This window comes from Danio rerio, chromosome 4 (assembly GCF_052040795.2).
Source record: "Danio rerio strain M-AB ecotype USA chromosome 4, GRCz13ab, whole genome shotgun sequence".
Classification (NCBI taxonomy): Eukaryota; Metazoa; Chordata; class Actinopteri; order Cypriniformes; family Danionidae; genus Danio; species Danio rerio.
In genome coordinates, this window is record NC_141024.2 from 46,745,772 (window position 1) to 46,771,276 (window position 25,505).

Sequence of the window (25,505 nt, forward strand, 5' to 3'; positions counted from 1 at the left end):
TTCCTTTTCCATTACTGAGATTTCTTTTTCAAGTGATTGTAACTGTTTTTGATATTGTTTTTTTTCTACCGGAAGAAAAAGCTATGATTTGACCCCGTAAGAATGCATTCATGGCCTCCCAGATTACACCCGAAGAAGCAGAACTTTTATTTGTACTAATAAAATTTTCTATATTATTATTTATGAAGCTTAATGCGTCAGAGCTATTTAGTAAATGGCCACTAAATCTCCAAAGCTTATAATTAGACATTTCCAGAGAGCATTGCGCTGAAATAAGTAACGGGGCATGATCTGACAATATTCTTGGTAAATATTCACACAATTCAATCAAATAATCCTTCACTTTTGGAACAAAAAAATAGTCAATTCTGGAGTAATTATTATGCCTATGCGAGTAAAAGGAATAGTCTTTTTTTGTTTTATTCTTAAATCTCCATACATCTATTAAATTAAAACTTGTTTGTACTTTCGTACTTTAGAGCTTTAGCAACTTGACTTAAGGGTAACAGTTTAGTAGATGACCCTTCTAACACTGGGTCCAAAACTACATTAAAGTCTCCTCTAATTATCAGCTCTGCAGTTGGGCAAGCAAATTTAAAGAAAATATTATGAATAAAATCGACACCTTCCATTTCAGGACGATATATATTTACTAAGGTTATTCTTTGCATCCCAATCGTTCCTCTTAAAATAATATACCTGCCTGCTTTGTCTTTATCAACAGATTCCATTTTAAAGGGAATGTTTTTATCAATAAGTATGACCACCCCTCTTGATTGCGATGTGACGGAAGAAAAAAAGCTTGTCCAGACCACTGCTTTTTAAGATTTAGATGTTCGGGATCAGTCAAGTGTGTTTCTTGTAGAAGGGCAATTCCAATATTATGCTTTCTGAGGTATAATATTACTTTTTTCTTTTAAGTCTTTGATTTAAACCAGTGGTTCCCAACCTTTTTCTTTGGGGCCCCCCCCCATGAACATATACAAACATTGGAGCCCCCCCACCATATAAATACACACGCACGCACACACATATGTACTGTGTGTGTATGTGTGTGTGTGTGTGTGTGTGTGTGTGTATATATATATATATATATATATATATATATATATATATATATATATGTGTGTGTGTGTGTGTAATATTAATAGTATTATATATATAAAATATTAATTAATCAGTTTTAACTTGTCTTGGCCTTCAATAAAACCAAAATTTAGGTAGGCTTTGTCATACTGTCTAATCTTTTTCTTCGCCTCTGAAGAATCACTGCATTTACGTTTGTCTGCCATTTTTGTTTTGATTTTGCCTTTACGACACGTTGACAAGCAGATTGCGTGAGTGAGCAAAATTTAAATAATTATTTAAAGTTATTTATTTTAATTATTTTCACTATTATGTTGGAATTTTAAGTATGTGTTTAGAAATTTTTTTTTGGTACTTAAAAATACATGTATATTAGTAGGGCTGCTCGATTTTGGGAAAAATCATAATCACGATTATTTTGGTCATAATTGTAATCACGATTATTCAAAACCATTGCCAGTTAAAGACAAAATTATTAGCGCTCCTGAGAATTTTTTTTTTTAATAAATATTTCCCAAATTATGTTTAACAGAGCAAGGAATTTTAACAGTATTTCCTTTAATATTTTTTCTTCTATTTGTTTTATTTTAGCTAGAATAAAGACAGGTTTAACTATTTTGAAACCAATTTAAGGTCAATATTATTAGCCCCCTTAAGCAATATATATTCTTGATTGTCTGCAGAATAAACTACCGTTATAATGACTTGCCTTATTACTCTAATTAAGCCTTTGAACTGCACTTTAATCTGAATGCTTGTATTTTGAAAAATATCTAGTAAAATATTATGTGCTGTCATTATAGCAAAGACAAAAAGAAATCAGTAATTAGAAATGAGATATCAAAACTATTATGTTCAGAAATAAGTTAATAAAATATTCTTTCCATGAAACAGAAATTGGGCAGGAAAAGGTTTGCTAATATTCAAGAGGGCTAATAATTCTGACTTCAAGTGTATACATAGTTATTTTCCACCCTGCAAAGGAAAGAGAAATAAATACAATAGAATAAAAATATGAAACAAACTGTGCTTTAAGCATCTTCACTGTAAGAAAAACACTTTAGCTACAGCAGTCCTTCAGTCAAGAGCAGCGAGGGCTTTCTCGTTATGTTTGTTTAATAATGTTAAAAACAGGCGGCAGAAGGATTATAGCGCGCTGTCTCTTTAATGGTTTCTCTTTCACGTCTTTTGATCCTCAACTCGTTTGTTTATTACACAAATGAGGGTTAATAAAAATAATCACTAAACACCGCGTTTTGACACCTATTTGACCATTACAGCGCTCACGTTAAGATGACTTTAGATGTCTGCGCTCCTCTGCTCGTCTCAGTGTGTGAATGAGAGTGAATGCTGACCGGCCGCATCTGACTGCGTGATCTTTCGCGCTTTTAAGAGCAACACGTGTACAACTGGAACGTGGCAAAATATGATACAATAATCATTTATCTAGATTAATGCTTTTTTATAATCGTTTGAAACCGAAATCTAAATCGGATTTTCGATTAATTGCAAAGCCCTTTATAATAGTGGAGCACTTTTATGCCTTTTTCTACCTCAATACTTATCCTCTCCCGCGGCCTCCCTGTGAACTCTGGCGCCCCCCTTAGGGGGGCGCGGACCCCAGGTTGGGAACCACTGTTCTAAGGCATGGAAGGAATCTTTTCAATTGTTAAGTCTCCATTCATTGCCACAACTACAGATAGACCTTCTGCAGTTGTCATCGATCTATTTAATGTCTCCTACATGACATGGAGTCCAAACTATTGTGTTGTACTGATGTCTACACCTACAACAACCATTAACCCAAACCTCACAGTAAACTGTTGTGTTTTAGCAACATCTACACCAACCATAAACCTAAACCCCACCTCACGGTAAACTTTTGTGTGCCGTAAAGGTCTGCGCCCACCACAACCCTACACTTTGCCTGCTTGTAAAGCCTAGCCTTGGAGCCTGGATAGCTCAGTCGGTAGAGCATCACACTTTTAATGTGAGGGTCCAGGGTCAAGTCCCTGTTTGGGCGTGTAAGGCTCTTTTTGTGGAGCCACAGCTTATGCCGTTGAGCTGTCGCTTGCCGAAAGATTTATCTGCATGCACAACAAGTGTACTAGACATGAGGACATGGCAGTCCAAGCAGTCTTGTAGTCGTGGCCGAGTGGTTAAGGCGATGGACTCGAAATCCATTGGGGTCTCCCCGCGCAGGTTCGAACCCTGCCGACTACGTCCAGGCAGTGCGCAGGATTTAGTTTGTGACCTTCCATGATTGTTTGCAACTCCATTGTTTCTTGGGAAAAGGGTTGTGCTGGAAGGGAAAAGCACCAAAGATAAAATGGCAGTGCATGCTAACTGACTGCTCTGGGGGCTTTCCATTTTTAAAGACATATGACAGAGATTAAAGGGCCAGTGGCTTTCCCGTAGCTCGTCGTGATCGTATAGTGGTTTGTACTCTGCGTTGTGGCCGCAGACACTCTGGGTCACGGCAGGTTTTTCAAGGTGACATTGGTATTGCACTCTGTGTTGCCATCCGTAATCTCCAACCTCCTTTTAGTGCAGGCTGTGCTAATGGCACGTCCTGAATGTTTACGTTTCCTAAAGTGTGGAAGACTAGGGATTCGATATAAGAGAAATAGGATTGTTGATGGCAGCATGCTGTGTAGATAAGTACTGATCAAGTCATGCTTCTAAGGCATGGAAGGAATCTTTTCAATTGTTGAGTGTCCATTCATTGCCAAAACAGCAGAAAGACCTTCTGCAGTTATCATTGATCTCTTTAATGTCTCCTACATGACATGGAGTCCAAACTATTGTAACTATCTTTTGGGGTCTCCCCGTGCATGTTCGAATCCTGCCGACTCATCTTCTCCCTTTTTAAAATTGCAGCAGTCATCAATTGTTTGCATTTCCATTGTTTCTTGGGAAAAGCGTTGTGCTGGTAGGAGGAGAAAAACAACAGCGTTCTCACTGAACAGAAAGGGGGCATATCACAGGGAGGAACATACCACACAAGGTCCGCAATGGCTGTCCCGTAGCTTGCCGTGATTGTATAATGGTTACTACTCTGCGTTGTGGCCGCAGCAACCCCGGTTCGAATCCGGGTCACGGCAGCTTTTTCAAGGTGACATTGGAGTTGCACTCTGTGTTGCCATTCGTAATCTCCAGCCACCTTTTAGTGCAGGCTGTGCTAATGGCACGTCCTGAATGTTTACATTTCCTAAAGTGTGGAAGACTAAGGATTCGATAAGAGAAACAGGATTTTTGATGCCAGTATGCTGTGTAGATAAGTACTGATCAAGTCATGCTTCTAAGGCATGGAAGGAATCTTTTCAATTGTTGAGTGTCCATTCATTGCCACAACAGCAGGAAGACCTTCTGCTGTTATCATTGATCTTCTTTATGTCTCCTACATGACATGGAGTTCAAACTATTGTGTTGTACTAATGTCTACATCTACAACAACCATAAACCCAACCTTAAAGTAACCTGTCGTGTTTTAGCAACATCCACACCAACCATAAGCTTAAAACCCCATCTCACGGTAAACTTTAGTGTACTGTAAAGCTCTGCGCCAACCACAACCCTAAACCTTGCCTACTTGTAAATTACCATTGTAGAGCCCGGATAGCTCAGTCAGTAGAGCATCAGACTTTTAATCTGAGGGTAAAGGGTTCAAGTCCCTGTTCGGGTGTGTGAGGCTCATTTTGTGGAGCCACAGCTTTTGCCGTTGAGCTATCGCTTGATGAAAGTTTCATCTGGATGCACAATACATGTACTAGTCATGAAGACATGGCAGTTCAGACAGTCTTGTAGTCGTGGCCGAGGGGTTAAGGTGATGTACTTGAAATCCATTGGGGTCTCCCCGCGCAGGTTCGAATCCTGCAGACTATGTCCTCTCTCTTTTTAAAATTGCAGCAGTCATCAATTGTTTGCATTTCCATTGTTTCTTGGGAAAAGCGTTGTGCTGGTAGGAGGAGAAAAACAACAGCGTGTTCTCACTGAACAGAAAGGGGCATATCACACGCAGGAACATACCACAAAACAGCCACGAGAGCTGTCTCGTAGCTCGCCGTGATCGTATAGTGGTTAGTACTCTGCGTTGTGGCCGCAGCAACCCCGGTTCGAATCCGGGTGACGGCAGGTTTTTCAAAGTGACATTGGTGTCGCACTCTGTGTTGCCATCCGTTATCTCCAGCCTTCTTTTAGTGCAGGCTGTGCTAATGGCACGTCCTGAATGTTTACGTTTCCTAAAGTGTGGAAGACTAAGGATTCGATATGAGAAACAGGATCTTTGATGCCAGCATGTTGTGTAGATAAGTACTGATCAAGTCACGCTTCTAAGGCATGGAAGGAGTCTTTTCAATTGTTGACTGACCATTCATTGCCACAACAGCAGAAAGACCTTCTGCAGTTATCATTGATCTACTTATTGTCTCCTACATGACATGGAGTCCAAACTATTGTGTTGTACTGATGTCTACATCTACAACAACCATAAACCCAACCTCAAAGTAACCTGTCGTGTTTTAGCAACATCCACACCAACTATAAGCTTAAACCTTATCTCACGGTAAACTTTAGAGTTCTGTAAAGGTCTGAGCCGACCACAACCGTAAACCTTGCCTACTTGTAAATTACTGTTGTTGAGCCCGGATAGCTCAGTCGGTAGAGCATCAGACTTTTAATCTGATGGTCCAGGGTTCAAGTCCGTGTTCGGCCATGTAAGGCTCATTTTGTGGAGCCACAGCTTTTGCTGTTGAGCTATCACTTGATGAAAGTTTCATCTGGATGCACAATACGTGTACTAGTCATGAAGACATGGCAGTTCAGACAATCTTGTAGTCGTGGCCGAGTGGTTAAGGCGATGGACTTGAAATCCATTGGTGTCTCCCCGCGCAGGTTCGAATCCTGCCAACTATGTCTTCTAGCTTTTTAAAATTGCAGCAGTCATCAATTGTTTGCATTTCCATTGTTTCTTGGGAAAAGCGTTGTGCTGGTAGGAGGAGAAAAACAACAGCGTGTTCTCACTGAACAGAAAGGGGGCATATCACACGGAGGAACATACCACACAAGAGCCACAACGGCTGTCCCGTAGCTCGCCGTGATCGTATAGTGGTTAGTACTCTGCGTTGTGGCTGCAGCAACCCCGGTTCGAATCCGGGTCACGGCAGGTTTTTCAAGGTGACATCGGTGTTGCCATCAATAATCTCCAACCACCTTTTAGTGCAGGCTGTGCTAATGGCACGTCCTGAATGTTTACGTTTCCTAAAGTGTGGAAGACTAGGGATTCGATATGAGAAACAGGATCTTTGATGCCAGCATGCTGTGTAGATAAGTACTGATCAAGTCACGCTTCTAAGGCATGGAAGGAATCTTTTTAATTGTTGACTTGTGGCAATTCATTGCCACAACAGCAGAAAGACCTTCTGCAGTAATCATTGATCTATTTAATGTCTCCTATGAAGGATTCGGATTTCTGTTTTCCAGTCCATCTCATCATGGACCAACGTTTATCCTTTTCATCATCCTGTTTCTCAGTATTTAACTGTGAATTGATTTTAATTAATGAATAAGTTAACACATTGCTTAATATAAGAATGTTCAGTGCATTTGCCTGTCTCTTTATACCTATTTTCAGGAGCCAGCAAACTAGGTCAGAGGTCATGGAGACCTTGAGTGGAACTGAGGGCTAAGGACTGGAAACAACTGTTTCTATTGTTATTTCTAGGAGTTAATACTGTCTAATATGTCTAAAGTGATTTTGCTATTTTTACGGTTAAATCTTTTAAAGTGATTCTACTTTTTATTCAAGATAGACTTTGTGTAGTAAGAATATAACTGCCTGAATGTAGATTATACCAGTTTTTAACCAGTTTCGATAAAGACGGCTAACAGTACAGTCAGCCTTGGATAAGAAACAGATTATACTTTGTGTGTGTGTGTTCTATTTGATTTTTGATCTATTTCACAGGTCTGGAGCCAGCTCTAATCAGTCTAAAGGATGTCTGACGTTTATGTTTAGATATTGTTCAGAATTGTACGCACAAACCCCACGTAGAAATGTTCCTAGTTTATCTGTGTTTTAACCAATCAGGTTAGAACACCAAAAATGTATGACACAATTAATGACGTTATGTGAGAGTATAATTGTTATTGATTGGTGATTGTAAGCAGAGCGGCCTAGGAACTCATTGCGAGTGTTGAAGCTGGCTTCTGCGAATGAAACTGCAAACTATCTTCAGTAAACTTGATTTATTTATTTAAATCTCTGACTACGGCTCTTCTTCATCTACCAGACTGGTCATTCTTTGGGTTAAACTGTAAACTATCCCTAGAGTTTTGGTGGAGGATGCGGGCACTTGTATACTGGCAACACCATTGATCAATCAACAAAATGAAGGTAGGAAGATTTAAAAATTATAGACTAGGGATTGTCTGTGAAGTAGTGGGTAGTAACGGAACGCTGCTGGTTTCTCATTCAGACGTGAATGAAAGTGTTGGTTTCTCATTTAGACGTGAATGAAAGTGATGGTTTCTCATTTAGACGTAAATGAAAGTGATGGTTTCTCATTCAGACGTGAATGAAAGGCGCCGGTGGATTCACAGTAATTTGTGGTAGATTTGTGTGGAATCCCTTAGCGAGCTGGTGCATTTTTGCGGTACACCTATAGTGATAAGTTATACGTGTAACAGTAGTTGAGGGGTGTACCTCGTCCTTCACCCAGAGTTAAAATACTCAGTTGATGGGTGTGTTTTAAGACATTCTCGGGGATAAAACTTGGACTGGTTTTTATTTAGTAGTGGACTAAATTAACCCGAGATTGTAATTAGTTTCACCACTGGTATCTAACTACATCACAGACAAAAGGCATGCCATAAGAATAGTGTAGGTCAGATTATTAGGGAAAGAAATAATTGAATAAAAATAACAAATAACATTATAATAGAGATCCATTAGATAGTAGTGGCCACAAAAGTCAGACAAGATACCTAGAAATATCAGGGTGAGGTCGATTGATCAATGATGCACCAGGAGCAATCCCGAGAAAATTATGACCCTAACTGGATTGGACCGGTCTGGACAGTTTGCACATCTTGGGATGGTTTGCAGATTCATCAAGCAGAAGCCAAGCACTGTTGGTAAGATTGCCCTCTCAATTTCTTCTTGCTTTTGGTGTTGAACTCTGATATAAAAAGAAATAGGTGAGAGCAGAATGCAGTAAATGGCTCAGCTAAGCTCTCGGGTATAAAATTATTTTAGAACTGATTTTAAGAAAAAAAAAGTATTCCTTTGGCATTTAATGGTCATTGAAAAGCTAAAATCTAAATATTTAGGGGCTAGTAGCAAAAATTAAGCACAGAAACTGACAGTAACATTATGGGAATAAAGAATAGCTTATGTTTTGTCTTAGAAGATACGATTCTGTGTGACTGCACTGTTATCTTGGTTTAGCCCTCACCATGAGCTTGGTTTTGGCTGTAAAAATAACAGAGACATGTCTGAATAAAAATGTGCCATGTAAGTCTGTGCAAACAAGCAGCTTTATGGTTGGATATATATATTTTTAATAATATATATGTAACATAAATGGGGGTTTCAAATAATACTTTGATGGATGCAGTTAACCCCTGAAAGATCTAAAACTATTGTTGACTGTAACAGCATTACTTTGAAAATGCATTTCAACTCTGTTTTATATGTTTTAGGACGGGCTTGAGTAAAAAGATTACAATAAAATTATGTTATTGAGGTTAATGTTATGTTTAATTTATGTTTTAATCTAGTAAACAAGCATTAACAGTTCTGGATTGCTCAAAACTGTCTTTTCTCTCTCATTAGATGTCAGCTAACGTCTGTTTCACACCGCAAGCATCAGCGGCGCGTGAGCAGAGCGTGAGCAGCGCCTGTGTTTTTGGCATCCATGTTAACAGATTAGAGCTTTCATACCGCACGCAGCAGCAGCAGCGATAGTTTCGGCGCTGGGTCTATTTTTGACGCGCTGCTCATGCTCAATTAAAGTGACAGTGCATTGATAATGACCAAAACACATTGAATGAGAGTAAAAAGCACAATTTTACCCAATAAATGCAGTAATAATGTCAAATGGCTTATATATAATCATTTAAATTAACTTTAAAAAATTAAAAACGGCAACAAACATTTATTTAGGCCCGAACTACAAAACCAAATGTAAAACAATTTTAGTATTAGTTTTGCTTAAGTTGCACGCTAGTGTTGTAGGAGAGGGGAAATAGAATATATACGGGATTTGTACTCCATAGCGAAGTGTATTGTGGGTAGTGTAGTTCGACATGCATGCTGGATTATGTGATCTCGCTGTGTTCTGTGCAGCTGAGCAGAGCAAGAAAGTTTTAATTGGCTTTGTTTTATGTTCACTCGAGTTATTCCTACCAGGAGCTGTTTGCACTGTGAATCTGACAACACAAAAATTAGTAAAAGAAGGGCATGCATTGGTTACTTTTGTCTGTCTCATCCTCTGCACGAGCTTGAATCCTAAACCCCAGGGCATCTACCCGAAAAGGGGGATGTTTAATGTGAAAGATGGTGCTGGACTGGGGTGATGCTCTATTGGCCTAAAGCATCCTTAGAGAGGAACTGTTTGAAGTTACAGTAGTCTGCCTCAGTGGCCCCGTCCAGACCTGATCACGAGAATCCTGCCTTTATTGAGGACATGTCTGTCCTTGGGACAAGCATTAAAAGGACTATGCCAGGGTATGATACCCTGAAGGAGATGATTGGTAAAAAGTTAATGGCAATGGGCTTTCGAGAACCATTGGAGACAGTAAAGTTTCTTAAAATTTTACCAATATCAATGTGGTTGGCTGGTTTAACAGCACTGGATATTTTATATGTCTGAATTTTAAGAATGCTGAATTCCTGAATGTGAAGCTGAGATGAGTTTTAACCGATGTGTCTGATTTTTCATACTATTTTACTGATGCAGGTCCTTATGCATGGCGAAGGACAATTTCAAGATGGTGTTGGCTAAAGATAAAGACTGGCTGTGAGATGGTTTGGATAACACAGCTGAATGGAACTAAGCAGTTAAGATAAAATAATTATAAGAAATTCTCTTAGTCTTAGTTCCAACTGAGTTTTAAGAGATCAAACTTTTGACATTTGGAACGTTGGTGAATGATTAAAGATTCTGAATTGTAATCATTTTAATGTTATAGTCTAAGACTATTGAAAATTTCTGTGCATGAAACAGAGAGACAGAGACTGTTTGAGTGAAGCCGTGAGTGGTGTTTTGTTTCTGTTATCGACTTGCTTAGCAACAATATTAAGAAAACAAAACACACCAGCTGATTGTCTCAGAAAAGACATTGATTATAAACATGAAAACTTTGAAACCTGATAAAAGGTGAAGATCTAGGTGAAACTGGAAAAAGAATTTTAAGAATAAATTTGTGCGAGTTCAACACCTAAAGCAAACTTAGTTATGATTTGTCCTTGTATGAATATTGTCACTAACCTCTGGAATGAGTGTTATATCATCATCGATTGAATAAGCAAAATATCAAACAATGCAGAAGTCAATAATGCTGAGTGAATCTAATGAAAAGATGATACAGACCATGAGATGAGCTTTAAATGGATGGGTTATCCGGCTCTGTTTGCAATGGTTAATGATGACTTATTTTCCTGATTCTGTTTACTCTCGGGAAATAATAATAATTGTAAAAGGTTTTATTAATTTGAAGCTGTGAAATTGAAGAGTGCCATCCATATTAGGTTACAAACACATGTTTAAATTCATTGAGAGTTCAATGGTTAATTACAGTTAACTCTTTGCTATCTGAATGTTAAAGGTAAATATTTAGAGTTGATGACATTTAAACAGTGACATTGGCTAAGTCACTAACCGGCTAAGTCAAGAGGTGCTGTTTGTCAGATGTTTGTGAAACTGTTCTTCTCTTAGTCACCACCAGTGTGTTTACGGTAGACACAACACATTTACAACCCCACCTACTGCAGTGTAGGAGTGTTGGTAAACAGTATAGCGTCACTCAGCCTTTTCAAAGATTATTCAGACAGAAACATCCTGTGCACATGAGAAAATGTTTTGCTGCATTCATATCATGTGTTTGCGTCGAATGAGCAAAACTCTGTAGACACTAATCAGATCTGTATGGTTTCTCTCCAGAGTGAATCCTCTTTTGTGTTTTTAGATGAGTTAACCGATTAAACCTCTTGTCACAGTGTGAACACTTGTGCGGTCTCTCCATTGTGAATCATCTGGTGCAGTTTCAATTTTGGAGCTTTAATAAAAGTCTTCTCACACCCAAGCACATATACTATTTCACACCAGTGTGGGTATTCATGTGTTTATTAAGGTCTGATGATTGGGTGAAACTCTTCCCACACTGAGTGCAGGTGAATGGTTTCTCTCTGGTGTGGCTCGTCATGTGTAGATTAAGGGATGATGATTGGCCGAAACTCTTTCCACACTGACTGCATGTGAATGGTTTCTCTCCAGTGTGGATCCTTGTGTGTTGATTAAGGTGTGATAAGCAGTTAAAACTCTTCCCACACTGAGTGCATGTGAACGGTTTCTCTCCAGTGTGGATCCTCGTGTGTTGATTAAGGTGTGATAAGCAGTTAAAACTCTTCCCACACTGAGTGCAAGTAAATGGTTTCTCTCCAGTGTGGATCCTCATGTGAATATTAAGTTTGCTTTTGCTTGACAAACTCTTTCCACACTGAGTGCATGTGAATGGTTTCTCTCCAGTGTGGATCATCATGTGTTGATTAAGGGATGATAATTGCCTGAAACTCTTCCCACACTGAGTGCATGTGAATGGTTTCTCTCCAGTGTGGATCATCATGTGTTGATTAAGGGATGATGATTGCCTGAAACTTTTTCCACATTGAGTGCAAGTAAATGGTTTCTCACCTGTGTGGATCCTCATGTGAATATTAAGTTTGCTTTTGCTTGACAAACTCTTTCCACACTGAGTGCAGGTGAAACAATTCTTGTATCTCCTTTTCAAACTACCATCAGTCTGTAAATGCGTTTGTTCCTCAATTTTGACATGATGTTCCTCCTCTTTACTCCCCTCATTCTCTTCAATTAGGTCTGAAATATACAAAAGAACATTAGTTTTCATTAAGTCTTAAAACTCTAATCAATGCAATACCTGGCTGCTGGGTATATAAAGATGTTACAAATTGTGCTAGAAAAGCTTGTAGGAGAAAAAAGGGGCCGATGCGGGTGTAAATGGTGAGAGAAGAGTGGACGTTGCTACTGGAGTGGTGTACTGGCTGACTGAATATGTACAACTGTGTGTGCTCCCGAGCCAGTGTTAATTGCATGGACCGGGCGGGAGAGTGAGGTAAATATAATGGTTTGAAGCAAGTATGCGTGAGCTCTGTTAGAGAGGCTTACAATGGCAGTGGTGAAATGTAGCTATAAAGTTCAGCAGAGTGTCTCTGCTGCTGCACACGTGTGAAGAGTGTCAGTATCATGAAATTATTAAAAGGTAACTATGCATCCACAGGGGCAATTATACTACTGTGGCAGAACAGAGTATCAGAATAAAAATTTGGAAGTGTAACAAAGCTCAGGCAGAGCATCACTGCTGCGGCAGTGGTGCAGAGGGGAATGAAGCTCAGCGGAGCGTCTTTGTTGTGATGTGCGATGGAAGTTAATAATAAAAAGTAAAACTATGCTTTTGCAGAAGTGTTTTAACTGCTTTGGCAGTGATGGGGGTGTGTCAGTAGTGGTATGGATGAATGATAGTGGACATGAGCTCAGGCAGAGCGTCAGTGCTGCAGCAGTGGTGCGAAGGGGAATGAAGCTCAGCGGAGCGTCTCTGCTGCAGAAGTGCAATGAAAGTCAATTTTGGAAGGAAAATATGCCTCCGCAGAGACGCTTTAACCGCTGTGACAGTGCTGGGGAGTGTATCAGTAGTGAATGGCTAAATGGAAGTGTATATGAGCTCAGCAGATCATCACTGCTGCAGCAGTGGTGTAGAGGGAAATTAAGCTCAGCTCAGCATCTCTGCGACTGCAGAGGTGCGATGAAAGTCAGTATTAGAAGAAAAGTATGCCTCTGGAGAGACGTTTTAACTGCTGTGGCAGTGCTGGGGAGTGTGTCAGTTGTAAATGATTAAATCAAACTATAAGCAGAGCAACCGTGCTGAGCTGTGCTGACACATTCTGTGTTGACGTCGCGGCTCTGTTGCCAAGCTACCACAGCTGGCTCAGCAGAAGCGCATTAGTCATCAGACATTCATCCTCAATAAAATACACTACTGTTTGAAAGGGTTTTTAAACCATAGAGCGGTCTCTAGAAGAGAAGTGTATAACTCATCACATTCTTACGAAGATATTTTATTTATTTAAAGTTATTATTTAATTGACGTGCATATAATAATGTGTGACATAATTACTAACCTGTCATCTAAAATCTTAAAAACAATGATTTTAAAACAATGATAAAGCGAATGAAGACAAGCTTAACATCATCGATGTCCAAATTCCACAACACCATCACTATATTCATGGAACACGAACATGCAAACTCTTTTGACAACGAGGAAATAATTGCACTTTTTAATTCAAAGCCCAGGCGGCTTGTTAATTTAATTCCAGCGAGACCACCTGAAGGACGGTTACTGAGTGTTGTAATGTCGGCCGTCCAAAAGTCTACGGTAGAAAGTCAACCCTTTATAATATTTTTGGACTTTGCTTGAAAGCTTTACAGAGTGGCACTGTAACTGTCCAATGTACTAGAGCTGCACGATTCTGGCTAAAATGAGAATCGCGATTTTTTTGCTTAAATTTAAGATCACGATTCTCTCAGGATTCTGTAGATGTAAAATAAAAGTATGGTAAAAACAAACACATGGCACAACATCGATAATAATATTATGTCTTGGTCTACTGGTTTCTATAAATAATTCTGTTCTACTTATAATAATTATGATGTTGAATTATTATGTTTGAGATATATGCCTGCAATCTGTCATATTAGACAATTGTATTCACTGGTAAAATCAGACATTTGTCATTATCAGATTATATTCAACATTAAATAGGCTAGAGTAGTTATACGGACACTGTAAACATTTATTTTCATGCACAACTGTGGGCTCGCTATGAAAGAAAAAAAAACATATCAAAGCTTGTCGTAATCATAACTCTAAAATGCGATTTGATCATTTAAATGAAGTGCACACTTTAGTACTGTTAATACTTCCCGCACGGCTCCCAAACGATCACTCTGTGCCACAAACTGAATATTATTTACAACTTTATTACCTGTTACTCGCAACATATGCAGGTTCTGTTCCCTAAAGTAGACGCGCATGTGTCTATTATGAAGTAGAGCACGCGCCTTTTCTGCTCACGTTCAGCAGCTCACGTCACGTGTGATTTCTTGGCCGCGAAAACATCATTATATGAAGACAAAAATGACATTTCTAGGTAAACTATAGCTTATAAATACAGTATTTTCATTCTCCATTCAACATCATTTGGAGGTGTCAATGTCACTGAGCAACGTATGTGAAACAATGAAAAGACTCGACCGGCCGCCTTTTTTTCTTTCCTGAACTTAAAAGAATGATTGACAGAATCGTAGAAATGCAGGATTAAGATCGTCTAGGGCAGGGGTCACCAATCTCGGTCCTAGAGGGCCGGTATCCCTGCAGGGTTTAGCTCCAACCTGCCTCAACACACCTTTCTGGATGTTTCAAGTATACCTAGTAAGACCTTGATTAGTTTGTTCAGGTGTGTTTGATTAGAGTTGGAGCTAAAATCTGTAGGACACCGGCCCTCCAGGAACAAGTTTGGTGACCCATGGTCTAGGGGGTCGAATCGAGATCGCGATCTTTTAACGATTAATTGTGCAGCTCTACAATGTACTGTTGTATGATTTATATAATACCCTTTATATGCACCAATAAACAAGTCGAATGAATGAGTCAAATAAATATGCATTCTTAAATGTCGGTATTGCTTTTACTCAAAATATCACTAAGTTATATTTTTACCATCAAACTGTAGTATATTTTATATCACTATAAACTTTTTATATATATATAATATAAAAAACACTGCGGATATAAAACCACTGTGTAATTTAATTGATTGTTAAAAATGAAATAATATAAGTTAATATAAATAATATAATTTAAACCACGGTTTCAGCACGTTTCGCCAAGTAAATAGCAAGACTTTTATGACATTTTTAAGACCATTATGAATGAAATTTTAGACTCATAAAGGGCTAAAGGCAAAATAATTTTTCAAATGACCCAGATGGAAAAGATTTTTTTTTGTTCTGTAAAAAATATTATAATTTTATATATTTAATAACACAATAATAAATGAATAATAAAAAATACAATATTTTATATATTTCTTAGCAAAAGATTTTAAATATTGTGTAAAAACAAGCAAGCTTTACTTATATCCATACACTTTTCCAAACATAAACTTTCTCTGAAAAAATAGTAAAAAATGAACAAATGTTTTAAAAGTTTTAAAAACTATAATAAACTAAATCTCTGCACAACAATCTGTCTAGGTCGATGTCCTCAGCAGTAAATACATGGAGCAAGTTTAAACAAATGTTATTGTAAGTTAAATAATTAAAGCATTATGATAAATAAAGTTAAAATGACCTTTTTGAATAAAAAGTTAAAAGTTTTATTGAGATGGATTGTTAGTGATTGTATGGGTTTTGGCCAGACTGGGTAGCAAAACATGAACAAATAAAAATGAAGACTTGTTTAAAACAAGAGTTAAGACCTACAACACAATATTTAAGTAAATCTAAGACTTTTTAAGGCCTAAAATTTTAGATTTTGGAATTTAAGACATTTTAAGACCCCTGAAACCCTGTTTAAACACAATAGCCCTGGAAATTAGTTATAATAATAATAATTATGTAATTCTAACTCAGATAATATCTGTGAGAACTGGCAACAACTACTATAAAAAAAAAGTTTAAACCCATGAAAAAGTTGATGAAAAAGGAATTGTGATCAACGTGACATATGCAAATGGAAAGTACTAAGCCAACACTATCCCTGTAATAGCAGATATCTCCTATGAGAATACTGTAGGTTTATATAAAAACAAATTTAATGTTTTTATTTATTTTATATAGCGCCAGTGCACAAGGACGCTTTACAAACAGTAAGAGAACAAGAAAAGCAATAACCTTAAGAGCGTAGATAAAATAAGAGACTAATAATACATAAAAGAATGACAAAAGAGATAAGAACAAGAAAGAAACTTATTCCTGTCTTTCAATGAGTGCTTATGTGCATTTAGGAGAACTAGGCAGCACACTCAGGGCTGCAAGATGGATTAATTTAGTATTCTTATTATTACAATATATCTGAACGAGGATCAAATGACTGAGTTGGTCTTTGAGAATGAAAATCAACCTGTTTGTTCCTGCAGATCTTCCTGTTTGACTGTGAATGTTTCTTCAATCTTCACATCTTCACTCTCCTCTTTAATAAACGCCATCTTTATAACAGTGTGGAGATCAGTCGCTTCAGCAGCAGTTTTTCTCTGTGTTTGGACACTTTATCCTGTTTAAAATGAACATAACATAAAAAAAATGTCCTGTACAAAATGAATAAAACAATGAACAGCAACAAAATAACTTCTCTTCAACACTTACTGCAACAGTTTCTTTATATGAGAGTCATTAAGCAGAAATCAGGTAAAAGTCTGAGCAAGAAACAAAATGCCACAAATGACCTGAACAAAAGTAGTACTCTATTTTTTATATAGGGATGTATACTTAGAATGAAATGACATTATGCTATTTAATAAATTAAACCTTCATTAAAACACGTACAGACATTGCTTTTGCTTTATTCAAACAATAGCCCTTATTACTATGAGTAAAATAGTACTACGTTGTATAAAGAGTAAAAATAATATTGTTAATAGCAGGTACATAATTTACTATCGGGTAAAAACCTGAAACTTTAATCAATCGCTTTTATTCATGTAAAAGCTTTCAAACAAACCTCTTTCCAGTGGAATCACAGTACAGGAGCGGCGCAGCCTTATGACGTCACACGCCACGCCAAAATAAAAGTCTTTTTGTTTACCTTTTTATTGTCACTTACTGGTGCAGTCATGACTTGTTGATACATTTACTCTAAACATTTGTAAAACAATTAAAAAACGTTTTTAATCCACTAAGACTAATTAAAAATGTGGGCAATACATTATAGATTAATTTTATTTAACAAATATTATAATTAAGCCTATTTTTCAATTGTGCCTAGACTGCACTAAAACATAGTAGATATAGCCTATGAAGTTGTAGAAATAGGAAAGTTGATGTCATAATTACGAGGATGAGATTTGGATATTAATAGTAATGTGCTTTAGACCTGCAAGTCATCATAAAGTAGATTAATTTTTTTTTATTGTTCTAGAAATGTTTAGATTAAAAGTTTTGATCAATTTCAAACACTGTTTATCTGTGCGTGTGTCTCTGTGTGTGTGTGTGTGTGAGAGAGAGAGAAAGAGAAAGAGAGCGATAGTGTAAAGTGGAAAACGAGGGAGAAATGTGCATGACTCCAACATTAAGTGGCAAAAAAAAAGCTAAACAAAAAAAGACTTTTATTTTGCCGTGGTGTGTGACATCATATGGCTGCGCCACTCCTGCACTGGGATTCAACTGGAGAGAGGTTTGTGTTTAAAACTTTTACACAGACATAAACCAATTGATTTAAGTTTCATCCAATGCTAAATTATGAAGTTGCTGTTGAAAATATTATTTAACCCTTTATACAACGTAGTACTGTTTTACTCACAGTAATGAGGGCTATTGTTTGAATAAGTTTACAGAAATGTGAGTAATAAGTGTTTTAATGTAGGTTTAATTTATTAAATAGCATAATGTTATTTCATTCTAAGTATACTTCACTGTATAAGAAATGGGGTACTAGTTTTAATCAGCTCATTTGTGGATATTGTTTTTTGCTCTGACTTTCCTGATTTCTTTTTGTTAATGACTCTCATATAAAGAAACAGCTGAAGCAAGTGTGTGTTGAAGAGAAGTTATTTTGTTTCTGTTCATTGTTTTATTTTTTTTAAACAGGACATTTTTTTTTATTGTTTTGCTTATTTTAAACAGAATAAAGTGTCCAAACAGAGAAAAACTGCTGCTGAAGCGACTGATCTCCACACTGTTATAAAGATGGCGTTTATTAAAGAGGAGAGTGAAGATGTGAAGATTGAAGAAACATTCACAGTCAAACAGGAAGATCAGCGGGAACAAACAGGTTGTTTTTTTTATTTTAGACCAACTCAGTCATTTGATCCTCATTCAGATATATTTTAATAATAAGAATACTAAATTAATCCATCTTGCAGCCCTGAGTGTGCTGCCTAGTTCTCCTAAATGCACATAAGCACTCATTGAAAGATAGGAATAAGTTTCTTTCATTACTTGTTTTCATGTCTTTTGTCATTTATTTTATGTATTATTAGTCTCCCATTTCGTCACCTTGGAATTTTAGGTTCTATCTACTTTCTGAATGATTTTGAGATATTGAGCTTCAAAGTTTTTTGCATCCCATAGCAAACAGTATGTGTGTAACATTTTTTTTTTTTTTAAATAAAAAGTCTTAATGTATACAACTTATAAAAAAAATCCTATAATGTAAATAAGATGTCATTTAATAAGAAAATGTCAATATCTCAATTTTGACAAAAGGTTATTGCTTTTCTTGTTCTCTTACTGTTTGTAAAGCGTCCTTGAGCACTTGCACTATAGAAAATAAATAAAAAACAATAAATAAATAAAAGTATAACTGAGCTGACGATATTTGACCAACAGTTTTCTAATAGAAGATATCTGCTACTGTGGGGATAGTGTTTTCTTAGCACTTTCCATTTGCAAATGTCATGTTGATCACAATTTCCTTTTCTTCATCAACTTCTTAATGTGTTAAAACTTGTTTTAATAGTTGTTACTAGTTCCCACAGATAGTATCTGAGTTAGAATTACATTATTATTATAATAACTAATTACCAGGGCTATTGTGTTTAAAGTATGTCAAAAAACGTGGATGCCCCCAATTTGAAATATACTGAATGAAATGGACACTAAAACAATTAATTGTTATTAAATGCTTTTTTAAATAGGGTTTTCTTAAAATGTCGTAAATTCCAAACTCCAAATTTCACGCCTTAAAAAGTCCTAAATTTACTGAAATATTGTGTTTTAGGCCTAAAAAATTATTTATTTATTTTTTTTACATTTTGCTTTGTTCATGTTTTGTTACCCAATCTGGCCAAAACCCATACAATCACCAACAATCCATCTCAATACAACTTTCAACTTTTAATTCAAAAAGGTCATTTTAACTCTATTCATCATAATGGTTTAATTATTTTCCTTACAATAACTCTTGTTTTAACGTGCTCCTTGTCTTTACTGCTCAGGACATCGACCTGGACAGATTGTTGTGCATAGATTTAGTTTATTAAAGTTTTAAAACTTTTAAAACATTTTTATTATTTTGTTTTAAATAAAGTGTATGTTGGAAGAAAAGTGTGTGGATACAAGTAAAGCTTGCTTGTTTTTATACAATATTTAAAATATTTTGCTCAGAAATATCTAAATATGTTTTTTAGTTTTATTATTCATTTATTATTTTATTATTAAATGTATTAAATTATAATATTTGTTGATGGGACAAACAAAAATCTTTTCCATCTGGGCCATTTGAAAAATACCTTAGCCTTATGAGTCTAAAATTTAATTTATAATTGTCTTAAAAAGTCTTACATTTAACTTGGTAAAACCTGCAGAAACCTTGGTTTAAAATGTCAAAAAACATGGATGCCCTTAATTTGAAATCTGCTGAATGAAATGGACACTAAAATAATTGATTATTATAAAACATTGTACAGTATTCTAAACTATATGATGTTGTGGGATGACATGAGCAAAACGAACAAATTATAGTGGAACAATAACATTTAGCAGTGCACTGACTACAACTGGCCAACAAACTAGTCTAAAAATGACTTTTGTTGCTTAAAAAAATGGATTACAGCATGCTGATGATATGCAAAAAAAATTTTTACCCTGTGTCATTCTAACACTGGATAAACAGAATCCTGGGTTATGTGTAATCATGTTCCACACTGCTCATGCTATACCTGGGGTTAACAAATAATCCTGGGTGTTCATTAACATACGGTTCACATTCCCAAACCCCGGGGTTAACATTATTATTTGTTTATTTACAATTTTACTGTCCCTGATTGGACAAACAGCAGGAAACCTTTTTAGATGGCATTTCTGCATCTTGTCGGGTATATAAAATGTCATCATGTAGGTCTTCAGCTATATCTCAGGACATGCACAAAGGCAAGAAAACAAAGACAAAAATACAAACGAAGGAAAACAAGCAGCAATGTATGTCATCTCGCCATCTCCTCATCACTCCAGTTTACAGCAAACGTGGCATTAAGCATTTGCATAAGTTATATACAATAATGCAAATATAAAGTGTGAATTATTCGCACTTGCTACGAACATGCAGGATTTGTCTCAAATGGGTCTTCCAAGCAGGTTAAAAATGTTAAAATTGAGTGGTGGATACACATGAGGGAACATAACACGAGTAATCTAGAGCGAGTGCATTTGATCATTTGCATTTAAGGCAGGGAGGGATGCATTGGAGAGGGGTGCGCAACATATTTGAGGACCGGGGGAGACACACAATTTACTGGAGATTATCATTCGATCATTTGTTTGCGGGCACTCCGGAGTCCCTATGCATATGCGGGAGACTCCTGGAACTTCCGGGAGACTTGGGATGTCTAAAATAGTCTGTAGTAGTCTGACCTTGATTAGCTGGATCAGCTGTATTTGTTTGGGGTTGTAGCAAAACTGGGCAGAGCACACAAGGAATCAAGTTTGAGACCCATGCTTTAAAGGCATAGTTCACCCAGAAATGAAAATTGCCTCACCATTTATTCATTCTTCTCAGGATCATTACAGGACATCATTTCATTTACACACAGTCTAATAACCATCAGTGATTCTGCCATTCCCAACCCTTGGTTGCACACAAAGGTTGGGATAATATTACCTTGGCAAATAAAACACACACACATTCATTCACTCGTAACTATATCTGTTGATGTTCCCAATATACACACACAGACACCAAATAGGTTACACATCCATATTTATTGAACTATTGCAAGTTTCAGGTCTCATCTTTCGTTGTTGTGTGGTGTTGCAGTCCAGGTTACGGGAAGCAACTGGCAAACTCCGGTAGCTGCCTAGAAAGCTTGATAACGCTGAACTTCAACACCGCGCATGCGGGATAAATCAGATAACTGGATTGCCTTAATGTTGCCTGTTTTTGGGGAGTGCTTGTAATACAAAACCAGCGAAATAAGAAAATACATAATAAAAATATTGTTAAATAAACCTGTTATGGTACTGGAGATGATCTGAATGTAATGTATGTGATCATCTATAAAGGTGCAATATTTTATCTAGTATAAAAGCCAGTAATAGAAGGCATTTAGTCTAAAAGCCAGACCAGTTGGTTGTTAAGGGGGTCTTTTGCAGTGGGAGGCAGATAGTGCTAGTGTACTGTACCTTTTCATGGAAGGTTGAACAGCAAAGAGCGGTAATTTAATACATGTAAATATTTATATTCTAGTTTGTTTGTTTGTTTTGATCTTTGTTTCGTTATTTTTCTGATATCTTTTTTACGGATATATTTTGTACATATTTATGAGCAGTTTTAAATGGACTGTAATAAGGAACGGACACTGTCAAATTACATTTTGCATATAAGTGCTCTGCCATATTCTTTGTGACCTGTGTTCCATGATGCCTCATCACACTCTCCCTTGTGTGGTTTTAAACCTTTGTTAGTTTTTTTTTAAATCCTGTTGAGCACAAAAGAAGATATTTAAAATAAATTAAAAACGCTGGCTTTCTTTACGTTCCAGAAGAAAGGAAATGTTTAAAACCACATGACGGAGAGTAAATGGTAAGGTCATTGTCATTTTTGGGTTAAACAACCAGTTAATGCTTGTTGCTTTGTGCCTTCATACTAAAGTTCACTTTTTTTTTAAAGATCTAATGTTGCTGAAAGAAGAGACTCAATGGAATAAAACGGAAGAGAAACAGTTTGAGAAACACCAAGAAATAACAACTGATGAAAAACCCACACTGACTGAAAAGACTTCATCATGCGGAGGACCTCGGAAATCCAAATCTGCGTGTAATTTTACTTGTCTTCAGTGTGGAAACTGTTTCACTCGGAAACACAACCTTCAAGTCCACATGAGAGTTCACACTGGGGAGAAGCCTTACTCTTGCCCTCAGTGTGGAAAGAGTTTTAAGCAAAATGGCTACCTTAAAGTCCACATGAGAACTCACACTGGAGAGAGGTGCTACACATGCCAACAGTGTGGACAATGCTTCTATAATACAGGAATCTTTGCACAGCACATGAGAATTCACACTGGAGAGAGGCCGTACACATGCCTACAGTGTGGAAAAAGCCTCTATCAATCAGCAAACTTGGCAGCGCACATGAGAATTCACACCGTGGAAAAGCCTTACTCTTGCATTCAGTGTGGAAAGAGTTTTAAGCAGAATAGCAGCCTTGAAGCCCACATTAGAGCTCACAATGATGGCAGAATTTTTACTTGCCCACAGTGTGGGAAAAGTTTTGCTCAAAAGCAAGACCTTGAGATCCACATGAGGATTCACACTGGAGAGAAACCTTACACATGCACAGAGTGTGGGAAAAGTTTCAGATTTAAAAGCACACTCAAACAACACATGATAAGTCACACCAGAGAGAAGCCATTTACATGTGCTCAGTGTGGAAGGAGCTTCACAACCAAATCTAGCCTCATGAACCACATGAATGTTCACACTGGAACCATAGTGTTCACTTGTGATCAGTGTGGAAAGACTCTCACACGCAAAGACTCCATTAAGAACCACATGAAGACTCATTCAGTAGAGCGTTTTAGATGCAGTGAATGTGGAAAAGGCTTTAAATCTAAAAGAAGCCTTAACAGTCACATGAAGCTTCACAATGGAGAGCAGAGTTCTCAAAATTGAGGCCTTGTCTAGCGGAGCTTGGAGCTATCTCCCGGGACAGCATGCCAAACAAGTGTGAACTCTTGAATACATATCAAGTTACTGAAAATGAAACCCTTTGAACACCTGAAGATTTAAACTCAATAACTGAAGACGGGGTGAAGATTTTTTTTTTTGTAGTGTAGATCATGGGTCACAGCGCAGTACCAGGTTGTAAGAGTTTCAACTTTATGATGAACCAATAACCATATTTATGCACATTGCACACTTCAAATGGTTGGCACTGAGAAGAAAAATAGAAAGATTAGGGATGAGAAACTGTCCTACACCCTTAGATTGTGTTTTTAATCATTCATATTATTTGATTGTCACTCGTGTGAACAAACACCGATTTGCCTCCAGTTTTGGGCTTTTGTCTGCACTTTATAAAACCTGTTGACGAATGAAAGTCCAGCTAAACTCGTGCGGTGTGAACTCGCCATAAGGTATTGACAGTAACAGTGATGCAGACTCCCTAAACCCTGTTCAGACTACACAATGACATTTCCCAGTTGCAAAAGATCAGATTTGTGTCAGATAATTATGTGGTTTTGGGTAACAAATGACGACTTTGGTTTCAGAACACTACACATTTATTTTGATGGACTGATTTAAGAAAGGAACAAGTTTTTTTTTTATGAAAACAGTTTAATTTCTGTACGTAACTGGTTACCTTTAAAGATATGTTCATGTGAAAACTCCCACATTACTACAAATAAATTGGTGTATGGGAAACCCAGTGTTGCTATTGTGAATGAGAACGTGAGGGATTTGTTAGCTTACATGCTAATTCCACAACTCAACTGACTACTGAAGCACTTCAGCTTTTTGTTCATTTAAAATATTATTTATATGCAATACATATTGCACTGCTCATGTGCGCTGATTATATTGTGTACTGTCTGTAAGTGGTGTGTGTGTGTGTGTGTATGTAGACAGCCTAATATGAGTCTATTAATCTCAGTCACACTTAAAAAGAAACTGTATACCACCAATATTTTCAAAATTTTAAAAACCCAGCTTTATATTTATACAATATAAAGCTTCAAAGGGTTGTTAAGGGGCTTTAGGGTACAGAATTTGCTGACAAAAAAATAACTACTTTAGTAACTTTATAATTTGACAAAGTACTAAGAGATGAAGCCATAATAGCAAGTTCATTAATAACGTGTAAAATAGAGAAGAGGGGGTTCAAAAACATACATTTATGAATGAAGAATTTTCCAAAGCATAAATGGTTATTAACCAGGTAATGCTGTGTACAATTTTCTTTAGTTACACCAAATTTAACTAGTTTATACAAAACTGGTTTACATGGATATTGACATGAGACATTCTGTCATGTACATCAGCCCAAAATAACTCTTGAATATATGCAATTGTAGAAAATAAGCTCAGTGGTTTCAATATCACTCTCACAACATTGACAAGAGTTTTCTTCAGTATCAAATTTTAATCCCAGGAATTCTTTTGATGAATACACATCAATGATTGTAAACTGAAACTCTTTCATTTTGAGAAAATTAGATAAGAAATGTAAATTGTTCTTATTTTTTTTCTAATTCCTGCGAATTAAAATCTTTAAAAAAATAAAATGAGATCTGAGCTGATCAGGATTAAGCCTTTGAATAAGAATATTCCTTAAAAACTTATAATTACATTTTGTGTCTCTAAAACAAAAAGTCCCCAAAAACAGAGATGGAAGAGAAAACATTACAGAATAGTGTGAAGGAAAACCTCTAATCAATACTATGATGTTTTTAGGAAAAGCATTAATAATTGTGTAAAACTCTTTAGTTGACAAACAAAACCATGTTTTAAGCAGAAGTTATTGTAATTAGGAATGACACCATGGCTATCCATCATATCCAATATAGAAAAAAATATTATTTTTAACCTAATTTTCCTAAAATAAAAACTTATTTTAATATAAAATAAAATGATTGTTCCATAAACATGCTTTATGAGGACTGAAATTGTGGGAAAGTGCTAGTTTCAGCACAATAGGACCTGCAAACAAAGACATCTGATCAAACATCTGATCAAAAAGTCAAAACCACCTATTTTGCAAAATACTGCAGAAGTAACTTTAAGCCATATACTGTTTGTGTTACAAAGAAATGATCTTAGCCACTGCATTTTTAGAACCTTTTCATTAATTCCAGGTCAATAACATTTAGGCCCCTTCTTTATATCTGTGAACCGTCATTTTTGTTTTTGTTGTGATACTTACTTTACCAGACAAAATTACAAATGACACTCCTCTGTATTATTTTATTA

At 36.6% G+C, this 25,505-nt stretch overlaps 2 protein-coding genes and 4 non-coding genes across 7 annotated transcripts; 5 read left to right on the forward strand and 1 right to left on the reverse strand.

Moving 5' to 3' along the window:
• The first annotated feature begins 3,227 nt into the window (after nt 1-3,227).
• trnas-cga (transfer RNA serine (anticodon CGA)) lies at nt 3,228-3,309 on the forward strand. The gene has a single exon. It is a non-coding gene; the product is annotated as a tRNA-Ser (tRNA).
• A 1,580-nt stretch (nt 3,310-4,889) lies between these two features.
• Nucleotides 4,890-4,971, forward strand: trnas-uga (transfer RNA serine (anticodon UGA)). The gene has a single exon. It is a non-coding gene; the product is annotated as a tRNA-Ser (tRNA).
• Nucleotides 4,972-5,918: 947 nt separating this feature from the next.
• trnas-uga (transfer RNA serine (anticodon UGA)) lies at nt 5,919-6,000 on the forward strand. The gene has a single exon. It is a non-coding gene; the product is annotated as a tRNA-Ser (tRNA).
• Nucleotides 6,001-6,178: 178 nt separating this feature from the next.
• trnah-gug (transfer RNA histidin (anticodon GUG)) lies at nt 6,179-6,250 on the forward strand. The gene has a single exon. It is a non-coding gene; the product is annotated as a tRNA-His (tRNA).
• Nucleotides 6,251-10,773: 4,523 nt separating this feature from the next.
• On the reverse strand, nt 10,774-17,159 carry LOC148681975 (uncharacterized). 2 transcript variants are annotated; one of them, XM_088650726.1, is made up of 3 exons: nt 17,104-17,159; nt 16,507-16,656; nt 10,774-12,182 (listed from the first exon to the last, which is right to left on the reverse strand). In XM_088650726.1, the coding sequence occupies exons 2-3, from the start codon at nt 16,589-16,591 to the stop codon at nt 11,401-11,403; spliced, it is 867 nt and encodes a 288-aa protein (XP_088506852.1). In that variant the 5' UTR covers nt 16,592-16,656; nt 17,104-17,159; the 3' UTR covers nt 10,774-11,400. The 2 variants fall into 2 exon arrangements, with proteins under 2 accessions (XP_088506852.1, XP_088506853.1); XM_088650727.1 differs by having other exon boundaries at nt 16,749-17,159.
• A 565-nt stretch (nt 17,160-17,724) lies between these two features.
• Nucleotides 17,725-24,845, forward strand: LOC148681976 (uncharacterized). Its single transcript, XM_088650593.1, has 3 exons — nt 17,725-17,775; nt 18,225-18,372; nt 22,207-24,845. Exons 2-3 carry the CDS (start codon nt 18,288-18,290, stop codon nt 23,205-23,207), a joined length of 1,086 nt encoding a protein of 361 aa, XP_088506719.1. The 5' UTR covers nt 17,725-17,775; nt 18,225-18,287; the 3' UTR covers nt 23,208-24,845.
• Nucleotides 24,846-25,505: the final 660 nt, after the last annotated feature.